The sequence below is a fragment of the Gavia stellata genome, chromosome 2 (assembly GCF_030936135.1).
Source record: "Gavia stellata isolate bGavSte3 chromosome 2, bGavSte3.hap2, whole genome shotgun sequence".
Classification (NCBI taxonomy): domain Eukaryota; kingdom Metazoa; phylum Chordata; class Aves; order Gaviiformes; family Gaviidae; genus Gavia; species Gavia stellata.
The window spans coordinates 62,985,630-63,013,163 of record NC_082595.1 but is presented as its reverse complement, the minus strand read 5'-3'; the positions used below and the strand labels follow the sequence as shown (position 1 = coordinate 63,013,163).

Here is a 27,534-nt window from a genome sequence, read left to right as displayed (position 1 = left end):
TCCAGTTACTTACAGAGAACAGAAATTTTCCCATAAAAGCCTCCTTCCCCTCTACTAGATCCAAATGTCCATTTTATAAGTGTTTTAATCTATACGGATCCATAGATGTCTTTGGAGTTTCCAAGCACAGCAGTCCACAACCAGGAATCTCTCCTCTGCTCCCAGTCAGAGCTCCTCACTTTTTCTTTTTGGAAAGCTGCTGCACAAACCTTTTGAACAATATGCAACTGTTGAACAGTGGAAGGTGCTGCCGAAAGAAGGGAAGATGAACTGAAGGAGGCGGGGGAAGGTGATGAGGCAGATTAAAAAGTGTCCTAACAGAATTGATTCCTCCTGTCCATAAGGCACTTGACTTCAGATTGAAGTTCTCTCTTTTCTCAAAAAAGCAGCAGAACACCTTTCCATCAAGCCACAATTCCAAGGTACAGGGTTTCTTGGAGGGCTCTAGAGACAGTAAGAGGAGATGGGAGTCCCTTCATTTACATTTTAACAGGGAATCCATACAGGGATAGATCCCTGTTCCCTCTGGCTCCAGGGCTTTTCTTGACTCCTGGCCACAGAGCAATCTTCCACTTTTATCAGCTGGTGCTTCTCTCTTTAGCTGAGTGAAAGCTTTGTGTCAGGAGAGTGGCCCCATACTAGAAAAAACAAATTCAGTTTCAGGACTTTCACTACCAGCAGGATTCCCGCAGCCATGAATTGAGTTAAAGAAAGGAAAAAAAAAAGCCACAGTTAGTTAGTTAGTTCTTTCTTTAACAAGAAAAGATAAAGAGGGGAGAAAAGCCTCAAAGAAGCTATGAGATGAAACCAAAACCCTGAACCCAAAGTTTTCAGAGTCCAGGCAGGCTCTTTCACTGCCAGGAAAGGAAGAATAATTGGGTTTTGTCAAATTATCTTAGGAGGGTTAAAGAATAAAATCTTCTACCTCCCTCTATGGCTCTTGCTTTTGAATAGAAATATCAAAATGTTGACTACTTAAGCTGCAAGGACACAAGCACCCTACTGTACGGATTTTTTTAAATGTCACTTTATTCATTGCAATCCAAGCACAGCACAGAACAAGTCATGGCTATATATGTGTAGCTAACTTACAAAACTAATTATTGCTCCTAATAACTTCTATAGCGACCCTCTGAAGTTCTCACACATAAAGGGACATAGAGAGAAAAACATTCACACAAATACCTTAACATAAATTTGGTACCCTGCTAATATAAAAGTTTCCAAGAGCTGTAAAAATACTATCCTGAGAAGTGTTTTAAGTTTTGCTCTTTGGTTTGCCCAGTTGGTTCATATCTTAATAACTGACATGATGTGACAGACATTCAGCACGATGCATGAGGATTTAACTATGCCATTCCCATTCTGAACAGGAACCCATTGTTGCACTCTTGCAGGCTGCACTGAAAACCTTCCCCACTGTGTCATTGTGAAGGACTAATCATGTCACTTAAAACCGAGAGGAAAGCTCTTCTAATCGAGGATCAACTTTGGCATCTGCTTTTACTCTTTTATGCTAATGCTAACTTTCGCTTTTCGGTGTGCATGCATTCATAGGCAAATTCTTTTTGAAGAAAATCGCTCAAATTAGAGGAGAACTTGGGCCAAAAGTACATATGTTTTCATTACAAGAACTTGCCTTATGGAATTATTCTCTTCTCCACAGGCCCTTGGAAATCAATTATTGAGAGAGAGCATATATAAATACACATTCAGCTACAGAACAGTACACAACACTTCGTTTAGCATCCACCTTTAAACAAGAAAACATCTTCTGCTCTGCCCAAATTGTTCCACTGATCTCAAACTGTTTATGATTCCTACTTAGTTCTTGATAAGCAACAGCAAATAAATACTGATTTCTGTTAGACTTTTAAAAGATTTGAATGGACAATTTTTTTTAATGAAGCAGAACAGATGTCACATACTACAACCTGCTGTTTGAGACTTTTCTTTATCCCTGCATGCTTTTTAAACACCAATAATACTCTAAACCAAGGTGGAGTCAAAATAAACAGGACACAAATGACAATGAAAGTCAGCATTATCCTAAGGATTAAAATACTACTGTCACAAGAAATGGACTGATGCTTCTGTATGGAAACATCTCATTCCAGATGCTCTCGTATGAGCAGACACTTGCCTTGCAAATGCGCAGAATGAGCAAGTGCCCAATGGCAACCTTCCCATAAATTGTTCATTTAGCATCAGCACCATTTCTACACACCCTTGCTTTTTGATAATATCTGATCTACATCAGAAGTTCACCTTCATATTTTATTTTTCATCAAAAAAAGGACAGAATAAAAAGACATAGCATTCCTAGGAGAACTCAAGGCCAGGAGTCTACTTGTTTAATGTGCATCTTGACAAAGACTACGCACTTACAATACAGCTAAGTTTTTATATTTGTTTTCTTTCCTCTGTTGGCTTACAGGAGCAATAATTCACTTCAGAACTTTAGTTTCGGGCTGATCCAAGCAAAGAACTGATTCAGAAATTGCAACCTTCTTACAATTCTGAAACATAATGCTAGGTTAATCAGGCCAGAGAGGCATAGTCTTTCAATCATATGCACACGTAGTTCTACTACAGCTTTTTTCTTTTTTTTAAACAACCAAAAGTGTGCTTACAAAGAAAGTCCTTACAAAGTAAGGCCTTTGCCTCTTCCTATCCCTGGTCCTGCTAGAGTGCTTCTTTCTTGATTTCAGAAGATCATCAGAACAGCCTCACAAGTAAAGATACTCTTCCAATACTGAAGCTGCTTTACTAACCCAGCTTCTGTTGCACAAGTGTTGGTGTCCCTTCTGTGGTAGTACATGCATATGGGAAAAAAATCTACTCCTGGGATTAAGAGATTCTCTCTCGATTCAGGATTTCACAAGACAAAAGTACAGGACCAACCCTGTATGCCTGACTTATCATCATATGTCTGATCTCCCCTTCTGCAGCAACAAAGTCCTCAATGGACCTCTGATCTCACTTTGAAATCTTTCCCTCCCACATCAATTTCCCTACACTGATCCAAGGACACCTTCAAATAAAGTGACTAATGAATTTTAGAGATTCACAGTTTTAGCTGAAGTTGTGATGCCTGTAGACCTGAAACATTGTTAGCATGCATCATTCACCTGCTTCCTGCACAGCTCCTCAAAAAGACATCCATCGAAGGTACTTTAGTAACATAGCACAGGATGCCACAGATTGTGCTTTCTGAAGCATTCATTTCCCTATGCTCATTATAAAGGCTGTCCACAACAACAAGCTCAGATCCAGACATTGACATAGTAAAAATTAACTCCTGATAGACATGCAGACTGTCCCAAGTCCAAAATACTCCAAAAATCTACATGGTTAATTTTCTGTGTACAACAGACACCTATCGGAAAACTGCCCAATGCAGGTTGAAGAGGTCCTTAGTCCCAGAGGGACCTACTTCTTTGGCAACAGACCAGTCCCGGAGAACTTTCTACCACATACAATTTTCACCCCGAAGGACTCCAGCATGCCAGAAAGCCCAGCAAGCAGTCACAGTTTTCCCCTTCCAACTTCCTGCAGCTTTTTACGTATCCTGAAGCCCAACCAAAAAGTACCCTAAAAACTAAGGACCAGTACCTTAACTTGCTGTTCTGCAGAAAATCAACCTAAAGAGGAAAGGCAGATTCAACATGGGGCAGCCGGTGCTGTTGAGATGACACACAAGACCCTAAACCAGCTGGAGATTCTGAGGAACTGCAGGCTTCCTGCCCAGGAGTATCCCATTACAACAGTCAGCACTAAAGTGATGACTAGGTAAGTAATTGAGGTCAGGTCAGCTTCTGACAAGGGAGAGTTTCCCATCAGCGAGAGGCAAGAGAAAACATTCTTTATGAATGCTAAGCTCTTGCAGACCAGATGGGAATGTTCCCAGACGTCTTGCTGAAGCCACATGCCAAACAGTGGGTATGTACTCTTAACCAATGGCAACTTCGTAGAGCTTAACAATTTTCCGGATACTATCACCATCATCACCTCCACCTTACCCACATTTGGTTTCAGCTTACACTCCCCCTCTCCCAAAACTCCAGCTTTAATTATTCTTGGTTATTATTTATATCCTTTCATGTACCTTTCATTTGCCTACTGCTAGCACGTGCGTCTATACTCGGCTTCCCTACTGGTCTGTGGAGAAAATAATTCTTTTCCAACACCACAAAAAAACAGACTTCGCAGGGGAGCTGCAGATTTACATCATTATTTCTGAAATGCATCTTTACATGCATGCCAATGGAAGGAATATTAGGAAAATATTTAGGGTCCGTTACTCCTCTCTGAGGAAACAGCTTTCAAAACGGAAGCAGAGACAAAAGGCCAGTCATCCCAAAAATGGCTCATAGTGGAAGTATGATTTTAAATAATTGCTATTTCTTTCAAGAAGTCTAAAGAAAGAAAGCTTGGTTAAGCCACCTGCTATTGCAGAAGCAGAAACAAAATGTGTGGAGAAACCTCATGACACAGCATATTCCCTACCTAACAAACCTAATGCCACTTAAAGCTGAAAACAAATTGATATACACATTGTTATGAAACTCAGCGTGACAAAGAAATCATGTTTCATCAGGTTTTGTTGGAGGTGACACTTTCCTGTTTTCTTATCAGATACTGCAAACTGCCACCCAAATTTCTGCTCCCCTACTTTCCTTGCCTGTTCCAGTGGTAATGCTGCGGATGGCACTGGTGACTAAGAAATTTCTTTCATATTTTTCATGTCGGAGGTCTTTTACACTTCCTTCATTTCATGTTCATTGAATTGTACTGTAGAACTCATCTTTTAAGCAACTTGATTATTTCAAATCTATAAAATTTACCCTGTCCTCCTGCCACACCTTTCAGATCTCTTCAGAAATTTCAGAAAAAAAAAAATCTTTATTCATCAAATATAAGGCATTTGTAATAGATAATATAAAATAATGGATGGCTAATATAATTAATTTAAATAAAATGGCACATTTTACAGAGGAAACAAAGCCTATTACCTACACGCAAGGTTGAATAACAAATAAATTCATGTAGCAGACAAAAACGTGACTTTAAACTTGGGATGGTATGATGTTGCTCCTTTGAGATACCCAGAAGCTGAATTCATTCAAACTTCATCTTTCATGTCTTTTATGAAGCTATTCCTACAAAATTTAAAATTCACTGTTCCCGTAATCATCTGTGACTTGATTATCTCACAGGATGTAGTAGACTCATCTGCATTGGAAAGATGCTTTTCTTCTTGCTCGGTGCACCTTTTTTAGCTAGACAGATGGTACAGCAGTTTCAGAGCAGAGAGTTAAGTATCTGACAAACAGCTGGAAAATTTTAAGCATCCCACTTACCCTGTCTGGGAGGGTAGCCATTCTCATCTCAGCTTATCTGAGATTCTTCAGACAAGGTATTTAAAAAATAGCATTGAAACGCATTTAGTTCCTAAGGCAATTTAAACTTCAGAAAACATATACAAGTGACTGGGCATGAGCTTGGCTATGCTTAAGAGGAAAATAGATCTGTAATCTTCTCTTTTTATGGCTGAGACAAAACTAGTTGTTAAAATATTCAAGGCATATCTGACACCTATTCAACTCACAAGGCTAGACAGCCTATGAAATACAAACACATCCTTTCCTACACTGAGCTCTGTATTAAGATGAAATTATCATGAAACAGAGAAGAAGCGTTCCTGCCAGACATGTACAAGGAATGCCAACAGTTGTGCTCCCCTACCAACTCAATCCTGAAGTGAAAGGGTAAACAGAGAAAAACTAGACACATGCCTGAATTCATGGCTTGATACTACTCTTTGTTGCCTGTTTGCAGAACTACATTAATAAACGAAACCAACCTGTAGCAACAGCAAAGAAGGACAACTACAATATGCAAGGCCATTCATCCATGTTTTGGAATCAAGGAGATAAACTGAAAAAAGCTTTTAACAATTCTCATTTCAGCTAAAGGGGAAATGGCAGAGAACTAGGAGGAACCACACGAGGTGCCACAGAGTTGAGAAGTTCGGCTGCTACTTCAGACGCTGGGGCAAGAGCATCCTTACAGACTGCCGACACAGAAAGGGAAGCAGTAACTTCTCCGTAACGAAGCAGCCTCACTAAGGAACCTAAATATCATGCGTTGAATGAGAGTACACATTAAACCAGTGAATCAGATCAGCCCAACAGAAAACAAATTCAAAATGAAGAAAACACCTGTTTTTCCTCTTTTCCTGGATGAACAAATTACAGTAGTTCACAGAAAGGCCACACCAACACCGTAGCCAATGCACAGGAGACATAGACTTGCACAGGCAAGAGCAGGGAAGAGAAGAGCGTAATCTCTCCCTTCCAGCAGCAATAGGCATCAGACCAACTCAGCTGCTTGTGAAACCACAATCCGAGACCTCTCTGGCCAATTCTGCTTCTTCCACTCAACACAACGAGCCTTAAGCCACTTGTTAAAACTATCCTAGTGTATCACTTAGCAGCCAACCAAACCAAAAAGATTTCTTGCATGCTTTCAGAACTAAACTATTCAATAGATCCGGAAAGATGATTTTCAGTTAATAAAATTGTTTAACTGCAAGCAGTTTCCCCTGGATCATTAAAAACTCAAGTATTTAAAAGTTTGCAGAAGTAGCAGTCATTTTTGTGTATGTGCAAAGATCTTTTTCCTTCCACCTTAAAAAATTTTCTTCCCCAAAAGAGGCAATTAAAACTCAAATAACAATAATATGGCAATAATAAATATATCTTATGTACTTATCCTATACAGAACAAATGTTCTTGATACTAAATTGGGAAAAGGAAAAAATACATTTGGTTTGATTTCTTTCTGAACTCTGGTGACTATATGGGTTTATAATTTCTCACACAGTAGTCTGATACAAACCTCATTTTCCACAATATTCCTCAGTTTCAGTACAGCTTTAATTTGTCCTCCAGGAAAAGGAGATTCATATTTTTTAGGAATTTTCTTGCTCTCTCCTATTTTGCTGCAGACATTTTTTTTCCCCTCCACAGAGCTCTTTTGAACCGTAAGATTGAGAAGCAAGAATGCAATGACTAAGGCAACAGCAGTAAAACTTTTCAGAGCCCACTATACCTGAGAACTTCACTTGCCAAAGGAAAAGCTTTGCAGAGTTGCAATACCTCTATTCTAGAGATTCAAATTACAAGAGTTGTTACAACAGTCAATACAAGATTTCAGATGAACTATTAAATCCCTCAGCAAATCATGAAACTAAAATTGAAGTTAATTCACTACAAAACAGAAAGCTATTACACTAAATATTTGTAAGTCCCAACAGAATAGGAAAGCACTTCTTATTCCTGTGTCCAAATACATATGCAATAAGCTAATGCTCTGTCATTTTTACGCTCAGACATCACCATCACTCCTGTATTACGTCAGTTTTAATTAGTAAAAGCTTCCCCTTCCCTATAGTTCTTCTAGTATATTATTTACACACCTCTTCAATGAAAAAAGTCATGTAGCATTCCTCTATGTATCATATGTTCTCTGAAGATTAGTATGAAAAATGCTAAGTATTTCCAATTTTACTTGACAGGTATACACTGATGCTGAAAAAAGGCTGTCAGACTGTGTATGCACAATACAGACATGTACTGCAAGACAAATAAAGTTCATGAACTGCTGTCCATAAGGGGAGCTGCTAGTCTGGTGAACTAAATTGAAAACAGCAGAAAGATGTAAAGTGATGAAAACAGCATATGCGGTGCTTAGCTTTTAAAAGCACTACACAGCTGCAAACCTCTTGAAACCATTGGAATGCTCTGGACACAAACTGGAATCGTTTCATACATATCTCTAACAACCTCACCCTGATCAGCCCTTAGCACACACACACTCCACCTGACTCCTCTTTAATCTGACTTCTGTAACATACTCCTCTTACTTTTCCTTCTTGAAATCTGTGGGTTTCTTAGCCTTCCTGAATCCTTCCTGTCTCATTAGTTGTTTTGCTACTAATTTAGTGACAACACTCCTATTCTCCACTTGCTAGGAAATCTGTCAGGACCCTTATCCTATGCTTGAAAAGCTACCTTGCCCGTGGCTTGGCACGCTTCATCCAAACTGCCTGGCATTCTTCTTGCCATTATCAAGCAATCAACTGAACCTTTTGCCAAAATTGAGCTCCAAACTTCTTTTCCAGAAGACCTTATGCTTCTTTTCTTATTCTGTGTAAAATATTTCAGCTGTTAATTGAATGCAGTATAATTAATAGCAAATTAAATAAGATAAATGCCACTTAGAAAAAAAAAAAGAAAAAACACAAAAAACCAACCACAAAACAATAAACCCAGCTCCTTTTCAACACTTTCATCAGCAAACAGAAGCCTGCATCTAGTGCATTCAGATCATTTGCCTCAGGCAAGCGAGACCTCTGCGTGGTATGTCATCATTATTTTGCGCTTTAAAAACCATCAGTAGGGGATACATCCTTAAAATAGCACAGAATATTGTTACCTGGAAATTACTTTCTGCCTCAGTCTAAAAATGTGTTAGGACCACTTGTGCAGGAAGCAAAAAATAATTAGGTTGGATGCAACTTTCTTTACATGTGAAATAAACAAAGACCTTTTTTTTTTTTTTAAGGTATCACAGGGTGGCAATAAAAAGTTCCCATTTACGTGGCATCACGAATTTCAACATTTTCTCTAAATAATGTTTTCGCTATTTGACATCCCAAACTGTTACTGTATTTCAATATTAATAGCTTACCATTATATTGAATTTGTAACAACCAAAGCAATCTTAAATCATTTGTAGTGAAAAAAATTAGGCATTTTCTAAGTTAACTGCAAGTAGTGTTTGAATGGAGGACTTTGCAATAGCTGATGGTAAAAATAAAAAAATAAATAAAAAACCCAAAAAACAAACAACAAACCTGAAGTATATCAACTGCACAACATCGTGGACAAGTTCCAAGCACTTGCTTCCTAAAGTACCCAACTACACAAAAACCCCAACCTTCACAAAATGCAGTTGCCCGCATTTAAATTTTTCATGAAGTTTTCTGTTAATATCTTGCACGCTGGTAAGCACTGGCCCCAGGCTAGGGCACATTATTTTTTTGCCTCCTCAGGGGGATCTCCACAGCACAACAGAGTGGGCAGCCGAACGCACACGCATGTTCTGACCTCAAGGTATCCGCGGCAGTATGCTCCTGCCAGGGTTCTGAGCCCACGTCTCTAAACGGTGCTGTGCATGTAAAGTTGCCACAATTTGCCCAGAAAAAAAAGACTTCCCAACAGTCACACAGGCAGAATGAAGAACCCAGTCTGGGCCTCTTACGTGAGAGGCAAGCACTCTAACCATTGAACATTAGCGGGGGAACGGGAAAAGGTAAAAAAAGTAGCCCAGAGAGCACACCAAATTCAACAACTGAATTCATCTAACTCAGTATCGTGTCCTTAACAGATAACAAAAATGAAATATATGACAAAATTTTAATTACAGGACAAACACTGCTCTCTACCATTGACTGCAGGCATTAAAATATGGTATTCTAGAAGATTATTAGGAAACCAAAAATATTAAGATTAAAAAAAGCATGAAGGGGGGGGAATTTTAAAAGTGACTGGTTTAGTTATGTCTCTCCCATAAGTTACTGTGAGAACATTCTCACAAAAACGTCTTTGCTAAAGGCAGTTTCCCTTCCCCTTTGATTCTGCTCTTCAACTAGCCTCCAAGAAAATTCTTTGAAGTAATTAACACAATTAAAGGCACAATGATGAAAGCTAACTTAAAAAAAAAAGGTTTAATGACTGAACTCTTTACCCTACTTTATTTTATGAATGTATCTTTTATCATAACTTAAGACACTACAAAATAAATTGCAGCTTGGCTGCAATAGCCACACAAGGGAAAACACACAATTTAGGTTTGTTATTCCCTCTTCTTCATAAATCAGTCTCAGGCTCAGTTTAAACACATGCCAAATATGACCTAAATTTATCACATCTTCAACAAGTAATCATACTAGAGAACAGGAAAATAAGCATTGGTTCAATCCCCACAGCCCATAAGCAACTGATAAGGTTACCTTTTTATAATTCTGTATAGTCATATACATACATGAGAAATAGTTTAAGCAAGGGGAATACCTACTGAAATAAGGATAGGAAATTAACACCAATAAACTTGTCTCTGTCTTTCGCCCATTGTCTACAAAAATTTCATATATGCAGTTATCAGTGCCTCATGTAGTTTTACATTAAATTTCTGCGGTCCTCAACAACTTCACAAAGCAATATACTTCAAAGGGTCTTAATCTATCTCTTCCACAGCTGACAGGAAAATATGTTTCGGCTGGTATCTTCTAATTGTCGAAGTTGTTCCCCAAAATGCTGGACACAGACCAGAAATCAAAAGCAAAACAGCAGTCTTGTTCAACGGAGCAGCATACAACAGCCCATTAGAGAATTATGCAGCAAATATTATTCTTCTCCACTGCTAACATAGTAAAAGCTCTTCAGGGAAGAGCTTAACTCACCTGTAACTTAATTTAAAATTTAAAGATTTAAACCCCCAAGTAATTAATTAAAATAACCTAGATCTCTCATGAAAGAATAATTCATCATTCACAGGGGAGAGAAGAATTTAAAATTATTCGCATCAACAAATGATGACATTTTGGAGGTAATTTAATGCAAAATTCCATTTTGAAATAAAATTACATCAGATATGGAAACACAATAGGCAACCCACAGTTCCACTTTCTTTCACCATAACCAACCTGCACATTTCTGCCTTTTGTGTCTCAGTAGTAAAAACAAATAAATATTCAATGGTTTGTGAGTTCATAAAAATCATAAATAGGGAATTTTTAGACAGAAAACTAGCTCTCTCTCTTCTTTTAACTCTCTTTCTAGAGCTAGACTAGCTCTGAAAGGTTTATTTAGCACTCAGCAAAGAAGGAAAGGATTTCCCATTCTTGATATAGAAGTGTAAAAACATCTCCAAATTACCCATAAGGTAAGGGTTAAACATATGTAAGGTTTAAGCATCTTCTGTCTTTAACAATACACATTTAGAGGTAAAAAACAAAAAAAAAACTTGTGCATCATCACTTCCCAAAGTGTGGGGTTTTTTTGTTTGGTTGCGTTTTTTAAATGTGAAGTGTACAACTACACTCTCAGTAATTAGTCACACTATTCACAGGTTTCATACGTTTGCATGACATTCTAGAGCACGGCAGCATTCATTCTGTGTACATTTAAAGTATTAATATGTCCTCAATCTTCTTCAATGTATTTTCTTGCTTTCCTAATAGTTATATTCATAAGAAGGGCTTATATTAGTTTGTCTCCAGATTTAACACATGGGGTACAAATCTTTAAAGCATGAAGATACTACTTAATACAACATCAGAGACTTTTGCTTTCAAATTCCTTTGAAAAACAGATTGAAAAATGTTGCATGAGGTCTAGTGACAGTAGTTGGTAAGCATTTAAGTTATTCGTGAGCTTAAACAGATTTTCTTCGCATTCTCAGGACAATGCTTCTTCCTCTCAATAACACTCACTATTATGGTTCCTTGTCTACCACTCCATTTATCATAGCCAGAGAAAAATCAGGACAAACGCTTAAACAGCCGATTTCCTAAGGCATACTGGTGTGTACATGCTTCCGAAACTGCTCAGTAAATAAGACTTGTTTACACAGAGCTTCACCACACGAGAACATGAAAACAGCTTTCAATATTTAATACCTACATGCACACCAAGGTAATCTGCAGCCATGGTACCACCCAGGGACAATATATTAATCCAGACTTGATATTCCTAGCAAGTAAGTCACCTGGCAATTACAACAGAATAGGGAAGGAGAGGGAAACAATTCTAGTTGTGAAGACACCTCAACTTCTGGTTGATATGGATGTTTAATTCTCAGCAGTTATCTGAAAAAGGGGTTTTTTTGATAAATGAACTACTAGGAAGAACACTGTGGACTGAGGATGAAGCCTGTCAAAATTAGAAATCAAAGCCCTAAAATGAAAACATATTCAGAGGAGCTAACTGCATGCACTAATCTTATAAAGCATAACATCTGTGCAAGTACAGCAAGATATAACGCATTTCTGGGTCCACACTTTGAATCCGACACAGAGCTATGCTGCCAGCCATTTATATTCACAGTTATTAGACATGCACTGTGGTTGCAGGCCAATTCCTTACAATAGATCTCCATCTCCGAGCTGGCACTCGGGTCAGACGACGTAGAGAGCAAGCCTGCCTCACCACCCAGGTAGCTCTTCCCGGCTCGGAGCCTGGTGCGCACATGAGGTAGCAGAGGGATGCACGTACACCCGCTGCGAATCTCACCATTGCTCTGGGATGCGCTGAAACTTCACGCTGCAGGCTGGCATCCACCAACAATGCTATGCTCATGTTAATTAAAAAAACAAACAACCTCTTGAAGTTTCATTCATAGTGTTCTGCTACTAAAGCTTAATCGTTCTCTGACAAGCCCTGGTAAAAGACCCAAAAGATTCAAGGGAAGTCATAAAGACTTGACAGTAGAAATGCAAATGAGAAGGTGAACATTCAGTTAGTATTTTATATGGAAAAAAAAAATTCAAAACAGGAAAACCTAACAAAACTTCAGCTCTTTCAAAGCATCACAGGAACGAGGACGGCCAAAAAATATATCCCCACTCCCACACCCAAACATGCACTATATGTTACAACATAAACTCCCCGCCCCCCCAAAATCCACAGGCAGCAATATAATCCCAAGTGATTCACAAACAAAAAACAATCCTATGTTTCTGTTGCTATAACATAACACATAATACTCTTTTTTCCTCTGATGTAATTTTTATAACATTATTTTGGAATTTGACTATTTTAAAACTTAGTTGCTACAACACATTAAAGTCATTACATGGATTCATTTCCTACTTTCCAACTGGCAAGACTATTTGTTTCAGTTTTATGAAGTTACATTATGGACAAAAGACACATAAAATACACTGTAAATTCTAATAGTAGAAACTCCTTTAATGCATTCCATTCCTTGAATAAATGTGTATTGGAAGAAGGGCTTCCCCCGCAACTACCCTAAAGGTCTCCATACTTCCAGCTTCCTCGAGTCTTCTAAGCCTTATTTCTGAAAATGGTCTTTTTGACGGATAGGAGTAATATCTGACATCTGATTTCTTGCAGAGCCTGTCAATGACTCCCATACTACCTAAAAACTTAGAAATAATCAGAAAGTGACAAATTCTTCCTGTGGACGATAAAACATCAAGTATACACCCTCCCAGGTATTTCTGGCTTTAACAACTGGAGATCAAAAACAGATGATGAATTGATCTCTCGGCCCTTTACACTTCAGCTTCATCTCCACAAGGCAACACAGGCTTGGGGAAGACATGTTTTTCCTGTAGATTAATTTTTAATTACTGAAATATGTCATACCAGACAGACTGACATTCAGAAGTTGACTTCTAAAAGAATGATCCAAATATGAACTTCATAATGTAGCATTAACATCACTGAAATCCTTTTAAAATATGCACACAGTATACCTTCATCTTTACAAACCACATTAAATGAAAAGTAGTTGGGAATCAGAAACAGGAAGGTTACTAGGATAAAAATTTCCCCCTGTATAACAGACATGCACACAGGCTGCACTGATATATCACAGGAACCTTTATTTTCTAGCCTATGAAATATATGAATTTTAATAATATCAAAACACAGTGGCTCTGACATATTCAGTCTCAAAGTTCAACACTAATTTAACATCAACACAATGCATCTTTGGGGAAAAAAGTTATCACTAACAAACATACATGCTAGCACAATCATTTTTCAAACGTGCAAAAGAGATGATTTCTACTTGTGATCATAGAGCTTTGTCTTGTGTATTGGATCTAACAAGTATTCCATGTAGCTCTTAACAACTTGAACTTTCTGTTAAGTTTGATTAAAAGCAGTCTTACCAAATCAACTAATTATGGTCCTTCTGCTACTGGCTAATCATTCAGATGACAACCAGACACAAAGCATGTTGGCACGGATGATTACCCTCAAATTGCCTTGATCAGGACTATGCATTTGCAGGCTGGGTCTACACAAGCACATTCTGTTACAGACCCAGACCTACTTTGTGACTGAAATACAGAATTTTTCTTTTCTTTTTTTTTTTTTTTTTAAAGGGCAATATGTAAGCTATTTCAAGGCCCAGTGACAGCATATAGATGTATTAACCCTTTGATTATGATTGTTTTGCGGGGTGTGCTGAACAGGCAGTTAAGGAAAACGATAGCTGTCATTCCAGCAAGTTTGCACCACAAGTGTGAAGATCTAGAAAAAAATAATGGAAGTTGTTAGGGGGAATATTTTTTTTTTTTTTTAAAGAGTTCAAATTCTATAAAATGAATCAATTTTGAGCATACTTAGTGGCAGCTATCAAGCCAATCAATTAATGTTTCTAGGATTGTTTAGGTAACAAATAATCATAAATAATTTCAACTTGATCTTGAAGAAAGCTCCTTCTAAAGGGAGTACTTTTTGAAACAAATTAGTAGTGGAGGCCATGGGGTTTGCTTGTTCATGTTTTTTAACTAGAAAAATAAAGCTGAATCAATAGTGCCTAGGTATGACTTCTTTCCCTAGCTGGGAAGAAGAAAAGGGGAACAAAACAAACTAGATGTTTATTATACACTTTCATTCTATTAAGAAACAGAGGATTTCCTATAGGCCTTTCTTTGTTTTTCCCCCAAAATGGATGAGCAGCCACGGAGAAGAACCAACTAATGCTATTTTGAAGAAAGGAACTGGAGGAACAAGAAAGCAAAATGGGAACAACCATCACTTGTAATTTAAGTGGAAAGGAAATGAGAAAGATGAATGCAAAAGCTGGAGCCCCTAATGCTTCTTTAGGAATAGCTGAGGATTGAAGAAAAGATGACTGTGGCTCACCTGAAGAACCTCCAGCAGGCTGAACAGGTCCTAGAGTTTCTCAGTTAAGTCAGACATTGAAGCAAATTTCTAAGCCCTATCTATCATTATAAGTAAAATCTAGCTAGTTCACAGCATGTGTTTGATAAAAGCTCACGTATAATGAGTCTCACCAGCCTTCCTATATGATCAGTTTTTCTTTCCTTAAATGAATCTTTCACACAGCAAGAGAGAAGAAAAAAAATTAAGCTAAAGTGAGTCTCAATGCCAGAGAATTGGCAGGGACAATTCAAGGACAGCAAAGCAGCTGCTACAGATTTTAAACTTAATTTCTGTGATAGATCCGATTTTTAAATTCATGGTGTTCCTTTATAGTCTGTCAGTTTTGTCTCTAGCAGTAGTTCCTTTAGGGCAAGCACTGCAGACAGTCTGCCTACCCTGAGGGAACCTAAGACACTCAGATGTGGGGTAAAGGACAGATATTAGTAATTTAAGACAATGGTCTGCCACCCCTAGGAGAAAGCAATAGTGTAAGTACGGAAACATCTAACTCCCAAGCTTAGGTCTGTCCTTTGTGAACTTTGTATTTTCCTGAACAGATTTACAAAGTGCTATAGAGGACACAGTGTTACACACGGTTTTTGGAGGAATTCTGAAAATGCTCGTGTTGACTTGTTAACGGGGTCTCCTGTCACTGCCACAGCCTCCAAAACACGGAGAGAATTCAATTGGGAGGCAGCATCAACGAAAAAGGCGGCAGAGGGGGGAAATATCTTGAGTAGGGGAGAACACTTTTTGCAAGCTACAAAATATAGACCTCAGAAAGAGTGAAAGCCCTAGGAAAAGTACTTTTTCCCTTATTCTTGTGAGGCAAGGAAGTTAACTTAGCAGAGCCAAATAGAAGATTCACTGAGTGAAAACAGTTTCCAGTGACCCAAATATGAATTTTGATTTCTCTATAACATCGGTTCTCATTTGCGCTTTGTATAAAGGCATATTTGGAAACCCTTTTCTGGGTTACAGAAAGAATTGTTTCAAAACTATCTCCATTTATTCAGTACTCTTTTCCTGTGTAGAGCAAATATTGACATAACAGTCATTCACTGGTATATTAAACTTGGTATTCAATATTCACATGCGTTACGAATCAATTGTACTTGAAAGCAGAAAAGAACAGATATGAACTTTACAAGTTACCTTTATTTTAAAAAGATGCTTAGGCTGCTGTACACCTAAAGTAAAGCCAAGTTTGCTCTAGGTGTGGTATACTACATCCTTTCAAGACTGATTGGCACTTGGAGCTGTTCATTATACATTCAGTTTCTTTTTCACATGCTTGAAACCCAAGCTTAAGCAATCCCAAGATCTTTCATTTAATCAGAATGAGTTGTACATGAAATTCTGCTGAAATCTTCAGACTCATATTCCCTATAAAACATACTAGAAATTGTCCAATATCAGGACAGCATATTAGTTTTCATTGTAAATAATTCAGAAATTCCCAAACAACAACATCACCTACTAAATACACTTGATTTACTAAGACCACCCTACATGCTGAAATAATACCTTCCTCATAAGCACAGAAACCTGGATTTAACATGGATATTTAAATGAGAATCATTGCAAAAAACAATTATTCAAATGCAAGAGAATTTAATTTGCTTTTGCACATCCATACTGCTGATTTGCTACTCAATCCTACTTTGCTTAGGGTGGCAAAATATTCAGCAAAACTGGTATTGTACTATATAATTAAACAACCTTTGCATAAATTCCCCCACACAAATACTATCAGCGAATGACAAGACAAGAACTCGGCACCACTACAGCTGAAAACTAGCTGTTTAGTCATCAGTTCAGCCTCTCTCAACATTTGTAGTAAACCCATGATCATGACGATAAATGACTGCTTTTACTTCTTGAGCTAGGGCTTACCAATACAGTTAAAAAAAAAAAAAAAGAAAAGAAGAAAAGAAAAAATGAATGAATCTTTGAGAATAAAAGCACCAAACATGAGTAAACACTTTTTTACTCCTTTGGGATGTCTTCATCACTATGATACAGTTTGCCCACTACACAGATGGCAAACAGGAAGGTCACTACAACTTAAGACTGTCAACCTATCTTGCTCAGAATACTACTGTGTGTATGTCAGTTTTTTTAGCTTTGGTATGTTGGATTTTTTCAGCTTACATTCCCAATTGTTAAGGCCCCTTAAATGTGAATTGTGAACCTCAAGCCCAAGTGTTCAAATTCTGATGTAACTCTCATCTTCTGGAGTCAGAACTTCAACTTCTCATCTACTGACAGCTTTTCAAAAGAGCAGTAACGGCTGATGGATATGAGCATTTATGTATATGAATGTAATGTTGCTGGTGGAGAAAATAGTAAAAAACATACACTGGTGAAACTTATGCAGGAAGAGAAACAAAAAAAACAAAATTTGGGAGAAAGAACAAACAGCACATATCTATTCATTCCATTCCATCTTACTAAAGCGTAAAGAATGAGCGTGACCTACAAAAATGGATTCTCTCTTCCCCTTAACTGTACAAGACAATATATTAAGTGGTGGCTAACTGAAAACCATAGTGAAGGCCACAGGTAGAAGGAAGAACGTGGAAGGAATCAGATATAGAAGGAAGTTTCAGTCCATGTATGAACCTACAATGGTTTAATTTCCTCCATGTCTTTTTACCTGGCAAAGTTAACTTTGCCACTCTTTGTGAGTTCATTTAGCCAAAATACACAAGAAACTGATTTTTGGTGTCTAAGAATGGTTTAGTTGATGGTAAGCGTGGTAACAGAAAGCCCTAGGGAGGACCAACATTTGTAAGACACGTAACATGACAAGGTTTTTGAAGTTACTACTCAAGTCTATCAAAACATACAGATATTCACAAAACCTAACTTAGCTAAGAGAGACCAGACTTTCTTGAAAGAAAGAAGTTTCTTGATTGGGTGAGTCAAAGCAAGAATTTAACTCCAGAGCTTCAACTGGAGCTCTCCTGAGAGCACTTCTGTTTCCATCAGTTATGCAGACTTCTTTGGGAAACAGTCTTCCTGGACAAAGACAAACTTCCTATAACCACCAGTATTTCAGTAATTTTGCAAATAGTATCAAACATATCAAGCAGGAAAAATATTTCTGCGTTTCTGACATCACTACTGAGACTTTCTGCCAAGGTGGCCTGCATGCTGGCTTTGGTGGCCAGTGCTTTCAGGAAGTCCAACAGATCTCCGTGGTAAACATAGGAAATGACACAACTGCTACCTCATAGCTAACTTCACAGGCATTCTGACCACAATTATAAAAATCACATCTCTCTACCACAAAAATACTTTTGCAAAGTGTTACAGCAGGCTGAAAAACCAATAAAATTTAGTGAATGCAAACATGCTTTAACTTTTGATTTAGCAACAGCAGGAGAGAGACTTTATGCCCCCAAGGTCCATTACAGATTGAGCAATTCAGTAGAACTTAAAAGACTGTAGTAAGTTTTAGTTCTAGAAGCTGTAAGCTGACCAGACCCTCTGCTTGTCACTTTGAGTATCCAGCTGCTGGCTGTTTTCAGAAAAAGTTACCACATTAGCCACTGCCAAGTAAATAGACACTTTCATTCTTCTAGCCCAGAAAATAAAAAAAATTAATTAATATTTGAAACAAGTTGCTAAAAAGCTACTCTTAGTCAATCTCGGCACCTACAACTAAAAAAAAGGATAGTTTTAAAGCCACCATTCTGTTAAAACAAAATATAAACTGGCCATAACAATTGCATCAACACCAAGCTGGAACAAATCCGTAGGTCTACACTGAAATCAGTCACCCACATAGGAGGGCAAATGCATCTGAAGTTACAAGGTTTGTCTTACTGAACTAAGCCATTTCAAGCTGACAGAGAAACAGAACTATCAGGGAACAAATGTAATAGGACATTTTAACCGAAAAGCATGTAATCTTGAAGCTTGCATTTTATGTTTGATGCTTAAAATGGCTAGAGATCTACATGGAGTGGGCTGCAACAGAACAAAACCTAGTCTATCGAGGCTTTTTATTTCTGTAATAATCCAGGAAAACTGTAACTAAGTCTACTTAAGCATTTATCACCAACAAACAATTCTGACAGAACTAAAATACAATCATTCCTCCCACATGCTAATGACAGAATGGCTAGAGCTAAATGGTATCCCATAATAATTTTACGTGTTTGAAGTGTTCCATTTCATTTATTGATATTATAAAAGTGATGCATTGGCCATAATGTTTACTGTTTATAATCTGCAGCAAGCTATACCCTTCTCAAGGGAGATTAAATAATCAAGAAAATCTTACTCACACTACGTATTTGAGAAAAGTAGATCGCTGTGCCAATTACAGACTCTTTCCTATATTAAGAAGGACGTATGCTAGCCTAGAAAGGAGGGGAAAAGAGAAGAGAGAAGATTGGAGATATATTTTCTTCCCAACTAAAAAGAAGGTCATATGTTCATGCATTGAAAAAAATTTTCATTTAGTCCAACAAAGCCTGAAGAGCAGTAAGATTTAAATGTTAGAATTGAGTAGCTGCTGAAAACACTTCATTACAGGGAAAAAAATACCAGAAAGCTCTGAAGAACCATACAGTGATGCACAGGACTACAAACAGAAAAATCCAGCAGTAGTCAGACTGCAATTTTGTTTCCAGAGTATCCATTAGAGGTGAATATTTTAATGACAGTATTTGTTTAAAATATTCTTTATTAATATTGCTCATGCACCATTTTCCACTCAAAGATCAGTGATCGACATAGGCTGTAATGAATGAAGTGTAACACCTCCAGAAAACAGATGCTATATTATTCATTTTACAGATAAGTAAATGCAAGTATGAAAAATTAAGTGACTTGCCCTAGTCAGAGAGCCAAAAGCACAGCTGTGAATATAATCCAGATACCCCAACTTCCAATGATCTGTTAACCACTAAACATTAGCCTTTCTAAAATGAAATGTAACCTTTCCCTCACATTTCGCCCTCTTACTAACAAGTCTGGCAAAGCTAGTACTGAGGATGTTCACTTTATGTGGCTGACTTAAGAAATCAAAAACTTAAAAATAAAAAAAAAGAAAAAAGATAAACTCGACTTTACCACATGGATTACAGAACTCCCATATCCCTCACTGCAGGGCTCAGTTACTCATCTCTGCCCTCCCAAGAGCAGAGTCAGCAATAGCTCACAGACTTAAAGCTGCTGGCCAGGCACAGGCTTGGTAGGAGGTATCAGGGTCGCACATCATCCCAGAAGAACACCTGCTGCAGTCCTGATTCATGGCAGGCACTTACACCCAGGAGCTGCCACCGCCGCAGCCAAACGAGAGGAAGAAACGGATGGGATCATCAGAGCAACGTATACTGCCCCAACAGCTGTTCCTCCACATGTCCTGTCTCACATGGACAGTTATCTGTAACCTACCTTCTTCAAGGCTCTCAGCACAGGCCATGCGTTGCAACAGCCTAGTGACCCAAAGCTCGGCAAAAGGTTAAAAATGCTCATCAGTGCTCCTGTTACACTAAAGGCTTTCGATGTGGAGGCAATTAAGTCTTATACTGTCTCAGCTCAGAACCTGTTCTGCACAGATAAAGCAGAGGATTTTCTATCAATGCTTAGGAAACCCCTAACGGTCTAAGAAAGACTTCAAAGGCTAGCAAAGCATTTAGACAGGAGGGAGGGCAGACACAAAAACACTGATGACAAAATGCCACCAGTCAAAGAATGTTAAAGAAAATTAATATCGCTTAGAGATGACAGCAAGCAATCATAATTTGACTGTTACCACTTACAACCACAAAAATAAATTAGTAGATACTTGAGAAACAGCACATGCAATTAATCAATTTTACTGGACAGATTTTTCAGATGTTCCCACAAATAGAAAAATCCCTTCGAGTGCTGAAGTACTTAATAGACGTATACAGTATTTATGCACTCACAATCCAAAAGATTAGAGTTGCAGAACACATCAATCATTTAAATTTTTCAAGAAATCACCAAAGAACATATTTAAGACACCCATGCTTTAAAACATTTGCCTGAACACATGACAGGAAACCTATGTTATTTTATAAGCATGGGTAATGAGCCAGAGATTTAAAACATGTACCTAGTGTTGAAAAATCAAGACCTGTTTCCTAAACAGCTATGGTAAGTCAGAACATAGATCTCAGACCCATAACTAAAATCAATCACATCTACAGTCAAACATACAACAGCCAAATTTCAGAAAGAGATTATTAAGATTGCTAAGAAAGAACAAGGTCAAAATTCACCTTATTGCAAAATCATACCATAAAACAAGGTAAGGTACAATTTGTGTATTGCTACAGGTGTACTAAAACTCGTCAGCAGGAAATTAGCTCTTCTTATAATACAAAGGTCAAGGCCATTGGAAATACATCTGCAACAAAGCCTTTGGAAATACCAGTGAAGCCAAATAAGAACATCCAAAATAAGGGCACACGGTTTCAGTTTTATGTGAGTAAATACAGACTTTTGTTTCCACCATGACACATCAGGTTAGTAGTGTACTCTGAAACATACACGAATTTAAAAAATGAATGGATTCAATCCTCCTGACCCTGTGCATGATTATATTCCTACTGGTGTTCCACAAGCCACAGGCTTACGGAATTAAGCCTGAAGCAACCCACTTAAAACAACAAAAGAAACCCCATATATCACAGCTCCACCACAAAACCTCCAACCACGCCTCAAAATACTGTATTTAAACTTAATTCACAAATAAACCAGCAACTACTACACATTGAACAGACTCTCTAAAGCTAACATTGAAGTCCGACTTCAGCACTGCGGTTCTCTATGATGCTTCTACGACTGCAGTGGAAGCTTAAGAGCCCGAATACATTGACTGCGCTTTGATCCTCTTATTCCCTGCATTCCATCAACCGACCTTAAACTTGGATCCAAAGGCAGAAAAACATTTCCTTCTTGTCCCTCCTCTTAAAAAAGAAAACCAAAAATCTTTGCTAAGCTTATCATAGTATCACAACCAGCATTTATAAACAATTCAACAAAATCCCCTTCACCAGCATTTTCTAAAGTCAAGTATTTTCCATTTTTATTAACAAGTTGATTTGTCTCTTCCAGAAAAGTCTACTTAAAGCCAGTATCTAAATCCCCCCCCACACAATGTTTCTTTAAAAAGCTATATTTGTCCCCTGTACTCCTTTTGGTCACTCAAGACAACCAGATTTAGAGACAGAGAGCTTGAAAAATATATCTTGTTTTTATATCATTACACCATAACTGTGGAGTTGCCAAAGACCATTACACAGCTACAATTTTTATTCTTTAAAAGAAAAGCAGAACATTTGTTTTGAACGAATGCTAATTTTTGTTTTACACCTGTTTAAAAATACTGCACATATTGAACTTGGGTTCTATTAACATTGCTATATTTGCAGTTATAGCACACACAGTTCTATCAAACAAAAACCACCCCCCAAAACCCGTAACCAAATGCCCTTTGAAAATTGCACTTTTTTTTTTTTAATTTTGTAAGCCTCTGGCATTTTAGTGTTTAAAAAAAACACTGCCAATCAGTTCTTGTTTTACAGTCGAAGAAAACACCGCCCAAGAATACCAACTTCTGCTTCATAGCAAGAATGCACGTCTTCCATTAGTTTGCCTTAAGGAGTGGATAATCAGCTTAGCAACCCTAAAAATCTCAACAATATACGAAAACTCACAGCTCCCAGCTGGATATTCCAAAATGGAAAACGTTTTCTAAAGCTCTTAGTAACAAAATACACAGCTCAGAGCAGTGTCATTTTGAGCTTTTAAGTTGATTAGTTCCCCTGTTTTTTCCACTGGTGTCCTCACAATATAGTCCTTAATATTAAAAAAATACCTAACTGTTAGTGAGACAGCCATACTTCTTCCATTATCAAGGGATTTTTTTGCACGTCGCATGGGGAAACTCATTCGTTGCACGTGGCGTTACAACGAAGCAACTTCTGAACGACAGAGGATAACCGAAGGGAAAACCTGTTGCAGCAAGGAAATTAAGATCCTGGAGCGGAGAGCTGGCGGCCCACGCAAAACCTCAGGGCTGAAGGCAGGGCTTCCCTAGGGACACGCCACTGACGGCACCTCCACGGTCGCTCTCGGGCACCGCACCTGCCACGGCCGACGCGCCCGCCCCCCCACCCGAGGGCCCATGAAGCGATGCCGACCACCGCCACCGGCCCGAGCCTCCACTCCTGACAACCAACGAGGCCCAAAACTTCCCACAAGTTTTGACAAGCCTCCCGAGGGCTGCCGGCGGATCCCACCGCGGAGGCCGGGGCCGAGGCCCCAGCGCCCCCGGACGCCCCAGCCGGCGGGGCGGCGGGCAGCTTCTCCCCGGCGGGCCGGGTGCTTACCGGGCGGTGTCGAGCAGCGGGTGCTTGGTGCCCACCAGCTTCCGGACCTGCATGGCGATGTTGCTGAGCTCGTCGCTCAGCAGGCACCGCAGGCTCATGAAGGACGTCGGGTACCCCACGATCTTCTCGGCCTCCGACACCACCTGGCTCCAGGGTGGGCCCCCCGACGCCAGACCCCGGAGGACGCCGGCGCCGCGGCCCCCACGCCGCAGCAAGGCGCCCCACATCGCCCCCCACTGCCCCGGGGAGGCCCCCGGCGCCGGCTCCTCTCTCCCGGCGGGGCCCCGCAGAACAAGCGGCCGCGGAACGAGTCGTCCTTCTCTCTCGCTGCGGCCGGAGGACCCCCCCGCACACCGCCGTCAGCAGGCGGCTCAGCCCCGGGCGGCGGGACGCCGCGGCGGCCGCGCTGCCTGCCCGCGTCCCCCGCAGCGGCGCGACGGCGGCCGGAGCGGGCTCATTGTGCCCTGGGGGCAGCCATCTTGGCGGTCGCAAAACATGCCGGGCCGTAAAGCGAGGGCGGCAAGGCTCTCCCTTCCCTTTCCCATCCGGCTTCCTCGCCTGACGGCAGTGGCGGCTGGGAGGGGGGTGGCGGTGTCGGAGTTGGGGGGTCCCGGGTGAGGAGGTCGGCTCCCGGGGAAGGGACTCTGATGTTTACAGGGTATATCCACCCATTTTCTTCATCCTTAGCCCTTGCACTGGGTAAAGGGCTGCTGCCTCTTCTTCCCCACTCTGTGCTAGCCGCCTTTCAGAGCGGCTTGTGTGGGCCGGCCTGGCCAGCCCGGCCATGCCAGAGGGCCCAGCTGGAGGGGGAATTCTCCCCGCGCTGGGCCAGGGCTCTTGGCTGGCTGGGGATGCCCCCCAGAAGGGGATGGACTCTGCCTGCTCCTAGTGTTGCATACAGAGACCATCAGGGAAGAGAGTTCAAGTTCCACATAAGTGTTCAATGTGTAGTCTTTAGCTACACAGTCATGTTTTCTGTTTTCATAATTGCAGTGTATGGGCATTCTTTTTTGTCTTTTCCCGTAGCTGGTTGGGACATAGCACCAGCAGGCCTTATTTACTGCATGCTCTGCCTTTTCTTGTAGGTTTGTCCCATGGTGCTCCACTATGACACAGCTGAGGGGTTTATGAACAGCCTCCTTGTGAGCTGAAGAGGTACTGTCAACCAAACAGTTAACGTCAAAGTTACAACTAATTTTGAGTGTTCAGCTGAAGACTTCTGGGTCCTGCAATTCAACAGTGTGGTCTACTGTATATCATGTAGTCTTTCATTTATTCTAAGCACAGTCATCACTGATGCCTCTTTGCACCTACATGCAGCCAAAGCTTTTGTGAATTCAGAGAATGGATTTTCTGTACCCCAGAGGAGGAAAATTCACTGGCCATCTTCAGAAATTGGATTTAAGTGATTTCCTCAATTCAACAAATACTGCAGCAAGAATATGATCTATTCTGTCTTTACAATCACTAACATCCATTCCTCCTATAACTTTCAGGCTTTGTTGCAACAAACCAGGCAGAGTTCTGATGAGAAAACAGTCCCATTGACTACATTCACATGAAAAATGAATGTTTCTTATCTTTATAAATACAAGATACAGGTCATTTTATTTTGTTTGCATTATTCCACATGATGAAAAAGAGTTACATTGAAGGATACTGTAAAAGAAGGTGCAAATAGGAAATGATTCCATCACAAAGAAAGGTCAATTGCAGTCCAGGAAAGCACAAGTACCTCTTGAAATTACAAGGGGGAAGCTGCTAAAAAGGAATGCCCTTACCTGGTTCCAGTGACAATGACAAGGTGTTTATTGTTCTTACACCTGAGACAACTCAAAATGGACACTAAAACTGTAAAAGTTATCATCTTAAGGAAGGGAGTTTGACCGTGGAGTCAACAATGGCTGGACATGCCTGTGGCATCTCATAAGCAGTCTCTCCCAAACTGTGGAGGGGAAAAACTAGAATGGAGAGAACCTGCAAAAACTGAAAAGGTGACAGGAGAGTTAAGGTTCTGGTGTCAAATCTTTGCTTTCTGTGCTGCCTGTCTCTGAGAGAATAAAGCTTTGCTTTGAAGGAGCTGCCATTGAGACAGTTTAGTTAGCTAGTGTCACAGAACAAACTGTTGCTAAATAGGGGGTTTCAGCTCATAAACACAGTCTAAAAATGACAGAATGCAATGGCATGTTTCTGTGCAGAAAGACTAAGTTAATGAAAATCACCGGAGGGGTGCACTTAAGAGGAGCTACCATGGTACCTCATCCTGTAATGGTGACAAGTTCCTTGATTCGTTTCCTGAGCCATATCCATTCTTGCACTTAATGTGGTAAGTGTTCTGTGAAGAACTGACATGATTATGCAATTAAAGTCTGCTTAAAATAATACATATAAACTGAGGAGAATTAGGGTTCTATAGGCAGTAAACCTACCATCTCCTAACATGTGAGACTTCAGCTTTTCAAAATCACTGTTCTTTGTGTTACAGTCTAAGACACTGAACACCTCTGCCCCATTTATGTAGAATTCTTCTAAGTCCAAATGGTTTAGAACTAGGGCAAGACCCTTGATATCCACAATGCTGCACACTGCCACTCGAGCTCCCTCAGGATTCCCCAGCAGTAGGTTGATGTTCTTCAAATGCAGCAATTGTTGGAGAAATAAAGCATACATTTTGTCAGTGAGTTTCACAGCTTTTTTTTGACCACAAGAGAGTCTTTGAAAAGACTATACTGTAATACCCAAGGACTCTCTGTCTCTCACTCTCAGCCCAGTGCCTTCATCCCTTTCCCCTCTCTTAACAACGTAACCGTCTTACTTCAGTAGTCCATTTTTGACTCCTGGTCCAAGTTCACGGTTTCTTTCTCTCAACCTCCTCACTTCTTCGCTTCAGTCCCACACACCATCCCTACTGGCTACTGTTCTTTCATTCTTGTCACAGCCTCCTCATCTTTTTCTCATTAAATTCCAGTCATCCTCTTGCCTGCATAGCCTGCATCCTAATCATGGACTCTTCTTTTCACACACATTTATGGGTGGGACTGTGGGGAGCAACAGCAGAACCCTGTCTCAGTTCTTGTGCTCACCTCCACAAAGGCCTCTGTTGCTAGGAAAAGACATTGCTGGAAAGTCTTGCCTATCCCCAGTAAACCTGCAGCAGGTGTCCATTACTGTTGGACTTTTCAGATGGTAGAATGTGGAAAGACCATTCTGACCAGAGGTCTGTTTTTAATGGAAACAGTCTGAGACATTCCCCACCCATCAAATCCTTGCAAATCCTTTGCCAAATTTTGGGTTTAGAGCATGGAGATAGGAGAGTTTCTCAGTCATGCAGTCCAACAATATTTTTTAACATAAGCAAAATGTATTTTTTGCCAACCTCATTTTGCAATCTGACTGAACTATTTTAAAAATCAGCCTCAGGCTGACACACCAATCGCAGAAAAAATCGTTACAAATTAGTTAATATTTGACAGTTACAGGCATGAAAAGCCAGGGTCTTATAATGGGTAACGATGGACCAACTTACTCATAGGCATTGCTGCTTGCACTGCCTCTAATTTAGAGTTTCTCAGTTTTTCTCTCCCAAAAACCATCAGAAGCAGAAGTATGATGTACTTACCATATTTTAAGTTGTGGACAAAACCACATGCTTTTTTTTTTTCTTTTCTTCTTGGCTCATTTCTCCTCAGTATTTGAGAGAAAAACCCACACTATTTCAAGAGCTTCAGTGACTGTACAATAGATGTGCCTCTTTCTTTAGAGTCTTAAGGAGAGAAGAAAAATGAAGCTCTTTTTTTCCCTATCAGTTGACTTTTGTTAAGCCTCCCCAGGAGGAGAAGGAAGCCACTGCAGGGGGCCAGTGTCAAAGTGAAGAACAAAGATGAAAGGTGGAGACACTTCTGTTTATATCAGCATGCTCTGGACTAATGTACCAAAGAATACATCAAAGCCACCACTAATGCCAGCTCTGGGTATCTTTTCTAACAAATGAAATGTGGAAATATTTTCCTGACTACTGTCTAAAGTAAAACAATTGCAAAGCACTCTCTGGCCTTATCCAAAATAAATTATGTCCATAGGAGAATGAGACCAGCAACGTTAATATATTATATTAACTATACCCTGCCTATATAACCTAATCTTCTTCCAGATGTTGCTTA

At 39.7% G+C, this 27,534-nt stretch overlaps 1 protein-coding gene across 2 annotated transcripts in view; it reads right to left on the bottom strand.

The window, feature by feature from the left end:
• PDSS2 (decaprenyl diphosphate synthase subunit 2) overlaps positions 1-23,601 on the bottom strand; it is a 122,742-nt gene extending 99,141 nt beyond the window's left edge. For both annotated transcript variants that reach the window (XM_059833837.1, XM_059833844.1), the window contains exon 1: positions 23,375-23,601. In XM_059833837.1, the coding sequence (XP_059689820.1) occupies positions 23,375-23,601 (227 nt within the window). The remainder of the gene's footprint in view (positions 1-23,374) is intronic.
• Between the last annotated feature and the right edge of the window lie 3,933 nt (positions 23,602-27,534).